Source organism: Ixodes scapularis, unplaced genomic scaffold (genome assembly GCF_016920785.2).
Source record: "Ixodes scapularis isolate PalLabHiFi unplaced genomic scaffold, ASM1692078v2 PGA_scaffold6__148_contigs__length_123643588, whole genome shotgun sequence".
NCBI classification, from domain to species: Eukaryota; Metazoa; Arthropoda; class Arachnida; order Ixodida; family Ixodidae; genus Ixodes; species Ixodes scapularis.
The window spans coordinates 82,657,104-82,669,757 of record NW_024609881.1 but is presented as its reverse complement, the minus strand read 5'-3'; the positions used below and the strand labels follow the sequence as shown (position 1 = coordinate 82,669,757).

The 12,654-nt window shown below is 43.7% G+C and overlaps 1 protein-coding gene across 1 annotated transcript in view; it reads left to right on the top strand.

Moving 5' to 3' along the window:
* LOC115331685 (hydroxyacid oxidase 1) overlaps positions 1-12,654 on the top strand; it is a 71,253-nt gene that overhangs the window by 41,895 nt on the left and 16,704 nt on the right. The window contains exon 5 of the mRNA XM_029993848.4: positions 10,331-10,422. Coding sequence (XP_029849708.4) covers positions 10,331-10,422 — 92 coding nt within the window. The remainder of the gene's footprint in view (positions 1-10,330; positions 10,423-12,654) is intronic.

The window sequence follows — 12,654 nt, the reverse complement described above, 5'->3', positions numbered from 1 at the left end:
TCGCTTGTTTCGGCATACACCAGGATGTCGTCCATGGAGTTCACGGCGTTCGGAATCCCTTCCAGGATTCTGCTGATGACTTGTTGAAACACTTCCGGTGCTGTGGCTATGCCAAATGGAACTCTCTTAAAGCAGTACCTGCCCCACGGAGTGCTGAAGGCTATATACTTTTTGGTGCGCACTGGCACTTGCATTTGCCAAAATCCTTTCTTGAGGTCTAGCAGAGTGAACCGCTTGGATCCTCTGACATGCGCAACAATTTCTTCCAGAGTCTTGAGAGGATAGATTCGTCTTATGAGAACTTTGTTCAGTTCCACTGGATCGATGCAGATCCTGATCTTTCCTCGCTGCTTCACAACAACCATTTCACTGCAGAATGGAGTTGGTTCTGTGATTTTTTCGACGATTCCTTTCTGTTCCATGCTCGTGAGCTCTTGCTTGACTTCATCCATAAGTGCATACGGGACTCTTCTTGGTGGCTTGTTTTCCAGCTTCTTGCTTGCTTCCTCTTTGACATCGGCATCATAGACAAAGTTCTTGATGCAACCGATGCCTTGAAATATTTCGTCGTCTTCTTGAGTTGCTTGGACTGTGTGCACTCTATAATAATAATAATAATAAATCTTTATTTTGTTTCATCACTGAACGGGGGACCAAGACAAAAAGCTGCTGCAGCAGCTTGACGGAGGTCCTGGCCCCCTTTACAGCAGGCTATCCCTAAGCAATTTCAAAAACGAACACCACAGCTACATTGAAAGAAAGAACACTATTTTAAATGTACAGAACATAGATCAAACAAAAACAAGAGAAAAAACAAAAATTAATGCATTCATGTGGTCTACAATGGTACAGTGATCCTTATGCCTTAGCTGTACCTAAGAAAACAACCCTAAAATAATGCTCGTGCCTCTGCCAGCGTCATTGCATGAATATCAACACCTTTTAAAAATAAATCATTTAACAAAGTAGTTATTTGGTAATTTAGCGTGTGGTTATAATATAATGTATGTGATGGTGAAACAAACCATTTTTCTTTAGGGCGGAGTTGATATGAGGAAGTGAAAAGGACTAGGTTACATAACTCCTCAAAAACTTTATTTTTAAACTGCGTAGACTTCTTGTACGCCACAAGAAGTCGGGACCTGTAAATATTTGAAATTGGTTTTATATTAAACAATGAAAACAAGTGTTCAGTATGATCATAGTATGAAACATTGGCAATAGCACGCACAGCTTTCTTTTGTAAAATATGTAGTTTAGTTATATTTGTTTTTGTTGTATTTCCCCAAACTAGATGACAATAATTAAGTTGGGAATATACAAAAGCATTGTAAAGTTGGAGCTTAACACAACGAGGTAGCAACGATTTAAACTTGGTTAGCAACCCCACTGTTTTTGACAATTTAGACGAAAGATTATCAACATGTTTATTCCAAGACATACTATTTGTAAACCAAACACCCAAATTCTTAATAGTGTCGACAAATTCAATTTCTTCATTGTTCAAAATCAGTGGGTTTTGGGATCATAACTGTAGCATGTTGACTTTTAAATAAAATGGCTTTGGTTTTTTCCGATTTTAACTTAAGGTGATTATTTCTTGTCCATTTTTCTACACGTTCAAGAACGGTATTACATTTAGTTACTAGAGTACAAATATCTTTATTGGAAAATAAGATGCTAGTGTCATCAGCATATATTATGAACTCAACTTTAAGATCCCGATTTACATTCACAATATCGTTAATATAAAGAATAAAAAGGAGGGGGCCTAAAATGCTGCCTTGGGGTACACCATTTGTTATTTTTGAAATATCAGATTTAAAGTTAAATATAGACACGAACTGGGTACGATTCCGTAAGTAAGATTGTAACAAACTTAATATTTTCCCACGAATGCCATAGTATTCTAATTTTGCTATGAGGACATTGTGATTTATCGTGTCGAAGGCCTTAGAGAAATCTAAGTATATACCGATCGTTAATAAGCGATTATCTAGTGCTCTTAATATTATTTCTTTTTGTTTTAGTAATGCTAACTGAGTTGAATAACTTTTACGGAAACCAAATTGAGAATTTGTAATTAAAAGGTATTTCTCAAGATGAGAGACAATTCTATTTGAAACGATTTTTTCGAGTGGCTTAGAAAATACTGGAAGTATGGAAATTGGTCTAAAATTGTTAATATTACTTAAATCACCACCTTTATGCAATACACTAACTTTGGCAATCTGCATTTTGATAGGAAACTCACCGCACTCAAGTGCAAGATTGAATATGTAAGTTAGGTATGGTGCTAGGATATCTAGAACATACTTTGCTGGCTTTATTTGCATATTGTATGCATCAATACTTCTACTATTGTTTAGACTCATAAATATATTATAGACTTCGGATACATCAGTAGGAAAAAGAAATATAGAATTAGGCAAGGGTGAAGGCATGCACTGAAGTGCATTATTTACAGTAGTAATAGAAACAGGAGATGTGGTATGATTTACAAAATAGTTATTAAAAGCATTCACCATATCCATCCCCAATATTATACAACCATCTATGTTAATTTCAACTGGCATAGAAACCTGTGGTTTGTAGTTAAGCAATGTTTTGAGTCTTTGCCACATCACGTCACTTTGACGTATATCATCGATATTAAATATATTAATGTAATAATCTTTCTTCGCTTGTCGCAGCATGCTTGTTAGTTTGTTTCTATATTTCTTAAAAATTTCAAGTTTCGAGGCTTCCCTAGATTTCAAAAACTGACCATATAAGTTGTTTTTCGTGCGAATCACAGTGAGAAGTTTAGGTGTAACCCAAGGTTTGAGAGAGTTTTTGGAGGGTTTTACGGTTTTAAATGGAAAATATTTACCATATATTCGAATATACAAGTCCAAAAAAGAATTATAAGCATCATCTACCGATGAACTTTCAAAAATAACAGACCAATCTGTATGTTCAATTTCATAGCGGAAAGCATCTAACTGGCGCTGCGTGATAGGTTGGTATGTAATCGTCGAGCTAAGGTAACGTTGTCTGAAGTGACGTTTTTCTACCGATATAAAAATTGGAAGGTGATCACTGATATCTGATGAAATGACGCCGGCAGAGAGTACGGAATGTTCGTGGTTTGTAATAAACAAGTCAAGAAGAGGAGCTCTTGTACTTGCTACTCTTGTAGGGTTCTTGATGACATTAGAAAAACCAAAGGATTGAAACTGAGTTGTAAACGCAAATTGCAAGTTACTATCAGTAAACAAATCAATATTAAAGTCACCAGCGATGTAAGATCTGTAGTTATGATCATTTACAAACCCACAGAGCTCTTCAAAACATTGAAAAAAAGGTCACGAGGTTAAGGAGCTCGCATGCGTTGTGACCTAGAACTGGTGTCACGTTGGAGTTCACGACGAGGAATTTCAGTTTCGCCGGCTGATCACGGACAGTGCACGTTTCTCTCACCTCACCGATCACTTGCATCTTGTGATTGCTGTATGTTGCGATTATTTTGACTGGCGAAGGAAACACTTGTAGTCTCATGGCTTGGACGTTCTTGTTTGAAAGGACGTTGCATTGCGCTCCTGTGTCCAGTTTCATGACAACTTTAGTTCCACACTTGAACTGGATTTCTTCTTGCCACACTGCCTTGCTTGTCTTAGTTCTCAGCTCCGACACATACATTTCTTCTTCAGGGTCTTCGCGGTTGTCGATGGCATGGACCTTGTGTTGCACCATACTTCTGCTTGATCGGCACACTGCAGCAAAGTGTCCTTTCTTTTGGCGCGTGTTACACGTCTTGCCATAAGCTGGACATTCTTTTGGTCTGTGAAATCCTCCACAGAAGCTGCATGGTTTTCTGGCCATTCCCGAATTCGCCGGCGCTTCCTCTTTTGTCTCCGCGACAGTCTTCTTTCTCGGTAGCTGCTTTGTCTTCTTCGTGACGGCGTCGACAGTCCTCGTTTCTTTGTTTGCGATTTCTTTGAGCTGCTGTGACGCCTGTTCGCTTGCCTTGCAGAGATTCACGGCTTTCTGCAGGTCAACAGTCGGGTCGCTTAGCAGTCTTTCTCTGACATCGTCGTTGGTGATGCCAACGATAATGCGATCGCGTAGTAGTTCGTCAGACAGCTCACCGAACTTGCATTTCGTTTCTTGTAGTCTTGCGGCCGTCAGAAACTCGTTGAAAGTCTCGCCCTCTTTCTGCTTCATTTGATTGAACCTGTACCGTTTGTAGGCGGGGTGACCTTCGGGTGGAAGTGCTTTTTGAACCGTTGCTTTACGATGTCCAGGTTTTTCTTGTCGTCTTCGCTCAGGGGGAGCGTTCGGAACACGTTCTGTGCGTCTGGGCCGATGACAGTCATGAAGTTCGCTACTTGAACTTCGGAGGTTTCTTCTGTAACTGGATCGCCGTTGCGTACCATCCGTAGCTCTGAAGCCAGTCGTCTCAGGCCTCTGGCGACTGCAACAACAGATCAAGAGGCCTCGGCGTCTTTAGACCACCTTCCATAGTTTCGGAATCGGCGCTCACGTGCGTCGGCTTGTTTGTCTTGTTTTAACGGCGTCTTCTTCGCTCCGTCGCTCGAATCAGTGGCTGTATCGTTTCTGCTGAGGTTCTTTCTTCTTCTTGTTAGATCCCGCTTCTGTCAACATGTCAGAAAACGATATTCATTGATTCAATTGGTGAGCGTATTACGTGATGCTACGCTGGCTACGCCATGGATGGATCTCCGCGTCTGTGGCTTTAGCTCGGCTTGGCTTTCTCGACAGCCCAGTGTCTTGTGTCTTTTGCTTGGCTTGACTTCCTTGACAGCACCGCGCACAAATAATTACTCATTGATCTTTAATAACAGTACCGACGAGATAAGGTACGTTTCGTTTGTTTTAGGTCCAAAATGTGCTTTTACGACAAAAACTCCTGCAGCTTCGTAACAATGCTGTATTTTGGGTTCTTATCGGAGCTAGACACTGATCTCTGGAGACTAACAGTATTTAAAAAAAGTTTATCACGTTTTTTACAATGATCGCAATAAAAATCTCGGCTCAGTTATACGTAAAAGCCTCAAGAATTAGTACGGTAACCTGTCTAGTGGTCAAAATTGTACACGGCGGCAGCCAAGTGGCGGTCACTTCGGCTTGGTGAACGAGATACCAGTTTATCACTCTGAGCCACCTCTACCTCGTTGGGTGCTACGAACACAGAAGATAGCGCCAAATGCCGTTCAGACTAATACAGGAAACTGAACCAGAAATACATGGGGCTGGCGGGAGACACGAAAGTGGTGCCATCTCTTGACGAGGAGTGGTCAACTCGGTGCCGAAACTTAAAATATCAGTATTGTGCTCCACTGTTTCCACCCTTAAACTATCGTTAAAAATACATAGCTACCAATTAAAATTGACAGACACTTGGTATTGATTGATGTGTTCCAGAATGTTCATAGGCAAGTAGTTAACTTGTTTGCATATGAACCCTGTGCAGTTAAATGGCTATTCATCATTATTTCTAGTTATTAGACTATTTACCTGTTAGGTCACCTTCGTGTCTGTCTTGTCTTTCTTTCTTTTTTCCTCGTCCAAAAAAGCGCTTCCATGCCTTTGGCAACCCAAGACCAATACCAACTAGCCCAGCATTCAGCTTTGATAAGTCACCTTCAAGTTGTGATTATTAGCTAAAATCTAACTATATTGTATTATTCCTGTTCTTATGGTTGAGATTGCCGTCAAGTGGCTCATATTGGTTTTTGGGACCTATTCTTGACCAGATTAGTTTCACTTGGCTGTGAATAACTACTGACAACTATTATTTCCACTTCTGAGGCGTTGGTGGTTTAGGGGTGGAATTAACTTCAAGTGGATATTATTGGCACCTGAAATATGTTCTTGGTCATATTGGCTTGAAATGGCTATACATGACTCTCAGTCGCTATTGGCATTTTATGCAATTGTTGTGTTCATAGATTTGATTGACTTCAACTGGCTATTATTGGCTATAGCACCTATTATAGATTCGGTTGGCGTAAATGGGATATTATTGCCTGCAGCATCAATTCCTGACCTATCGAGCTCGAATTGGCAACAGCCATTAGTGCTTATTAGTCACAATGTTCTCCTAGTTCCATACTTATGAATGAAAATGGCTTCAAGTGGCTATTGTTGGCAATAGACTTCTTCCGAAAATCACTGCGGGCAACACTGCGCTAGCGTTGCATGTTGGGAACTAGTTAGCCAGGAGCGGGCGAAGTGGCAGACCCTATGGTCTTGGTTTGGGTCAATGCATCGACGCGTGCGGCGCTGACGGCGAACCGTGCACAACCTGCCGATTATATCACATCCCGATGCAGTAAGTACTCCTTTAAGTACTCAGTACCAAGCTGTGCTGTGTAAACGATCTGGCCATGGTTACGGGGTTTCAGTGGTTTGAATACCAAATTCAAAGAACAAAGTCTGTCCTGGAACCGAACGAAATCTTCATTTCACGTGGGAATCAGCGCTTTTAGCGATTGTACGCGTACATGACAACAGCGTACACTTGTGCCAAAATGTTTCCCTCTGACGAAATGTTTTCCTCTGACGAAGCTGCAGATGAGATTTTGTAGCGGCCGCTTTTGATCTCCCAAGCAGTGTGCAAACAGCAGTGATTAATAGGATGGTGCGCAACCAATCGCGTTTCCTGTTGCATTGCAAACCTCTATTTGAACCTCGTAGTGCAAGCACTTAATAGTGAGATTCAGATGGTTTATAGATGCAAGCACGAGAGCCTACGAATTGTGTGTGTACTTTAGAACAGACGATGACCAAGGAAACACAGCCCTCATGCTAGTTGTCATAAAGACAAGATTGTCACCGATAAAGCCTTTATCACTGCTTAGGCTGGAACTGATGAGAGCGAATATTGGAGACAGAATCCTGCGATACATAAAAGAGCCCTATTATGACGTGGAACTTAACTAATTGTGTGGTCCGATTCAACGTTTGCCTTCAGTTGGGTGAGAGAAGGTCCGGTAAAATAGAAGCCATAATAAAACAACGCGTTGGAGATACGCGTCATGACATCCCCGGACCACTGGAGGCACTGCTCCGGTCAAGACAATCCGGCGGACATTTTGACCACAGAACTAGGATTTCAAGAGCTTCGGAGCATTTCTTTTTTGGTGGAAAGGGCCCAGCTGGCTCTGTCAACAATCTTCAGGATGGCCTAAAACTTCAGTGTTCTCGGAAGATACGCCGCAATTTGAAGGCAAGGAAAAGGCACATCTGCTGTTGGAAAAAATATCCAGATGTTCCTCATTGTTCGACGCTGGAAGTTACGAAAATTACCAGAACGTTCTGAGGATCACTGCCTGGGTCTTTAGGTTTGCTAACAACGCTGAGAAAAGAAATGACAAAATAGGAGGTAGAATAATTGCAGCGGAGTTGAAGATTAGCAGAGCAGTATTGGATTAGGCATGTACAGAACAAAAGGTTTCTGACGGATTATGCTCCGCGAGAAAAAGACAACAGAGATTAATGCGGGACTCGCGGAGCTTCATCCTTTCCTTGACGGAAACAAGGTACTGCTGGTCAGAGGACGTCTGCAGAGGTTGACAGAAAGTGTAGTTGTGAAACATCTAGCCCTATTACAGAACGACCCTAACTTTGTCATCAATCTAATCGTGATACATTGTAAGGTTAGGCACGGGAAAGTAGCAAGCGCGATCTGTTACTTACGAGGGTGGAACTGGATCATACGTGCTCGGCAACTGACCAAGAGGGTAATAAAAAGTCTGGTATGTTCATGGTTAAATGCAAAGCCCTATACTGTTCAGCAATTGGCTCCGCTACCGAATTATATAATTGAGGAGACAAAGACGTTTCAGGTGACCGGAGTCGACTTCGCCGGACCGCTGTACGAGAAGAGAGACGACGATGGCTACAGCAAAGCGTGCATCGTACTTTTCACGTGCGGATTCACTCGGGTAGTTTTTCTGGAGCTCTCAACGGGCCTCACTGCGGAAGCTTTCCTGCTTGCATTCCAACGGTTCATATGAAGAAGAGGCATTTCGCGGGACATTTACTCTCACAATGCACCAGCCTTCAAAAGAGCATAAAAAGACATCCAAAAGCCATTGGGTGCACTGGAGTATTCAAATCATACATTGCAAGTATTCAAATCATACATTGCAGAATACAGACTCAGCGGGAAGTTTATTGAGGAAGCCGCTCCATGGTGGGGTGGATGGAGGGAGAGTCTCATCCGATCTGTCAAGACAGCCATAAAGAAATTGTTGGGCAGAAAGAAGCAGCCTATCCTTCGAAACACTGACGACCACCGTTGCAGAGGAAGAATCAATGCTAAACTCAGGACCACTGACATATCTCTATTCGGGAGTAGGAAAGTTATCAGTCATCACGCCAGCACATTTCTTAGTTGGACAAAGTTTGACAGTTCTACCAGAAACAAGCTGGTAAAATAAGCGCCCAGTATTTGCAAAATACAAGAAAATAACTCGCAAGTTTCAGTACTGAAAAATGATCTTGGAATATTTTTGCAAACGCTGGAGGTCTCAGTATCTGTTGGTCAGCTCATTGATATCCCGTGACGAATACTTGCTCCATGAAAGTGGACGACGTAGTCATATTGGAAAATAACCAAGCTTCCAAGCCGTTCTGGGAACTGGGGAGAATTGTGGAGACATACCCCGGAGCGGACGGGATTGTTCGTGCCTGTCTCGTGAAGCAGAAAAACGTCACGCTCATAAAGGGACCCGAGCAAAAACTTATTTGCTGGATATTCGACCAAGTCAAATTCACGCTCGGGAGCATGTTACAACCGGACGAGGAAGAAGAAGAAAAACGAGGGAGCTCACGCTTTGGAGTTTTTTTTTGTTTTTTTTTTAGTCAGTTTTAAAATAAAAATTGAAGGATAAGGTTGCACCGACCGATATTCTAGTGTTTTTTCCATCATGTTGCTTGGTTCCTGACCGCAGGGTCTTAAGTGATAAGCGTATTCGCACTCCAAGCATGTCAACCCTGAATCACTATCTGACACTTCTTCATTACACTTTGGACGAACATCGACCATACTCCAACTATTGAAATTGACAGTGTCAGCAGCTTCAGTAGCGCCAACAAGGTGCAGACGTAGTGAATTTTGACCAACCTGCAAGGATAGCTGTCGCAATAAAGCTTACATTTTGATGAGCTGCCGCCACTGCTGTGTGAGCCTCAAAAAAGAGAAGCAGATCTTTTTCACCTCGGCCGCTGGTGACGCAGTCTTGCGACGTGGAACAGCCGCAGCCTTTCGACGAGAGCGCTTCTAGGGGCGATCGCTGCGCTAGAGACGTTGACGAACAGTCCGTGCTCTCTGTATGACGAGGCCTGAAACAATAAGAGTCGCGATAATTCTTCCAGTTCGGTTCGCTGCCGCAACTACTAGCTGTCAGCGTTTGCCCACGCTGCAGGTGTGGGCAACTGCTCGAGTGCTGAAACTAGGTTCGTACGAAAAGAAGCGCCTGCGCATCTGCCATGCCAACAACAGCGCCACCGCAACGCCGTGACGTCAGGACCGCGAGTGAGTCATGAATGGCTGCTGGGTGCCACGCAATCCAACCTCGGTTTCTTTCTGGAAACTAAACACCAACCCGCAAAGTCAATCTGGTTTTGTTTCGGCATCTCAGAAGTCACGTAAATGGCTACTGAGGACACGTATGGCTACTAAACCTACTTCACTGTTCCTTAAGACAATCGCCTATGCTGGGAAGAGCAATTTACGTCACCGGCCTCTGCATGACATCACCCTGTGCCAACGTAAACCTGTGTCAACATTATTAGATCAACTTACGTAACTTGCCTATAGACGCTCTGCTTCCACGAGCTAGTACTTCCTTTATCCCCCGCTCCGACGTGTCCCATCGCTCGATGCGCAACCGTTTTGGGGACAGCTGCTATGGTAACTACAGTTTGCTCTAAGGGATACACAAGTTTTGAAGCACAGCGTCTAGATGGCGCCCCACTATGGAATACAGGGTTCTGAGAGGCAGCCTTTAGATGGCGTTTCAAACGACTGATGGCGGACTTGAAGGGAGAAAAGGGATACAACCCGCCGCGTAAGTTTTTGAATGAGTGCACTCCTTTCCAGCACTTGACACCCAAGTGAAAAAGGTCGAGGCACCAGGCTTTGATTGAATACGTAGTTTCTAATATTTTGCAGAAAATAAAGAAAAAAAAACAAATGTAGTATGTTATTACTCGATTAAAGTCCTCATTTTTGAATAGTTTGGGCTTCAATAATAATAAAAACAAAACATGCATAACTTTCTGATATATTCGGTGACCTCTTCCCCATCTTTCACAGCGGAAGACGCCGAAGAAGCCGTCAATCGCGGAGTTTCAGCCATTCTCGTCTCTAACCACGGCGGACGGCAACTTGACGGACTTCCGGCAACCGTACGCATCATCAAATTAAATCATACTTCTTAACTCTAACCTTCTAATCTTTCTAGCTCCTTCATACCAAAATATATGTAAGGGTAAAAGTGATATTCATCTGTTTCTAGACAAGATAATAGTACGGTGCCTAGCTGCAGGAACGCATCTTCGACTGGTGCAGGTTTAGCGTTCTGTCCTGCCCATACGGAAAAGGTGGTCCCGAAGGTATAACCAATGACGTCACAGAAGCCGGCATATCAGGCTAGGGGGACTCTAGTTAAGGTAGGCGCAACTGCTAGATCGGGGATCACGGCACAGGGATGCCGTGCAATTGCTAAATATTTGCTGGGAATCTACGGGCCAAAGGGTTGTTTTATTTCCAAACTCAGGTCATAAAAGCTCAATAAGGTGCTTGAATAATTTATGCAAGGTATAAATGATTCCTTTTCTATAGCCACAAGTTTTCTTGCGATAGATGAAGTATTTGTTTAACGCGAAAAATGGTCAATTCTGCCCTCTTGGACGTTGCTGCGTGTCTGCAAACCCTGCTTCCTCCTCGACGTTTACGATTCCCGGAGCAAGAAGGAAGCGAGAAAGGCTACGCCAAGGCGTTCGTTGCTTGCAATATAGGAGGCGAGAGGAGCGAAGGCACATGGGACAACAGAGCAGGCGTCTGCTCTCGTGGTTACCGTGGTGTCGGCGAAAACGCATGCGCGACCAGTTTAGCTCAGACCGCGCAGGCAGTGCAGGCAACATTGGTGCATATCATTTTCCAGTCTCCTCCTTCAGGCACCGCGTCATTGAGTTGCAAACACTCTCCAAGATTTGAGTTGTGTCCACCCCAACTAGAGGCTCCCTATATCAGACTGTTGGATGACGCGATCCTACACTCTAAGAAAAAATGGAGGAAAAAAGTAACAACGGCGCGTATTCCTCCCTTCTACTGACGCGCCCCCAAGCGGACACCAGAAAAGAGGAGGAACGAAACGTTTTTCTCCTTCTCCAGGCAGACGGGAGAAAGCTTTCGCCCTCCCGACTCATCTTCTTTCGATTTCGTTTTTCGAGCAGCTCGCGCACGTTGTTTAATAAATAGCTGTTGAGTTGATTGAGCTTCAGCGGCAGCGAAGGCCGCCTGTAATTACGTCTTCTAGTCTAAACTTGCAGAACATTTCGCTTGCACTGACGTTTTTACCACTAATTTTATCAAACGAGCAAACGAAGCCGCTAGAAACAGCGAAGTTCCGGAGCAGTGCCAGCAGCGCCACGTACACTGGTACGATAGGTAGGATTCAGGGGGGTAAAGGTGGGTGAGGAGGAGTGGCAAATCCCGTGCGCCGACACCCGGGGTCCGAGTGAACGATCGCAAAACAGATGGACAGAACACGAGAGAAAGAAAGCAACGTTGCCATGGTAAACGCGAGGAGTGAAAACTCTCAGCAATATAAACAGTGATAATTTAACGTTGTAAACTAAATTCTGAGCTATTCTAACGCTTATAAAAAGCAATAAAGTCATCACGCTGCATTAACTTCCCTTCTGTCGAAATCTCGGAAATCTGGTGGTTGCGCAGTTTCGTATTACTCAACCGCGCCCACGCGCGCCCCACCGGCGAAGCCGGGTATATGGTTTAGTTTAGCGTTAACGCGAGGCCGTACACCTGCGCGCTATGCAAAAAGAAAGCTTCGAAAGGCACGCGAAAATCTTTCCACCGGTAAGTTCGTGGATTGTTGAAGTTCACGAAACTGCTCTGATGATGTAACCGTGTTTGGGACCCCGAGGGTCTGCCTGCATGATCCGCCGCTTGCGGCAGCTAGAATGTATGGGAAAATGGCGGACCTTTTCCTCTAGAGTTAGTATGTATGATCCCTATGGTAGGATTAGAGCACTATATAGCTCCTTCCTAGCAGAGTAGCGCAATCTAGAACGCCGTCTCTCGGCGACTAGTGGCGAACGCCCGGAGGTTCCAACTGCGGTCAGAAATGCATGGAGAACGTGAGAAAATCGTTGTTTCTTCAGTATTGTGGGGATGTACGGAATGGCAATTATTTTTGACATAATAATGGAACATTTTAGAATAATTTGCGCTAAGTTTTGTGCCACGCAAGGACGTAACTTTTAAAAAAAATTTGCCTGAGCGGCATCATGCAGCAGACGACACGGCGACGTCACACCATTCACGTGACCCGCTCCGGCCAACCCGAAAAGCCCATCTCCGCTGCAAAAAAAATCGTCTGCTTCAAACGCCATTGA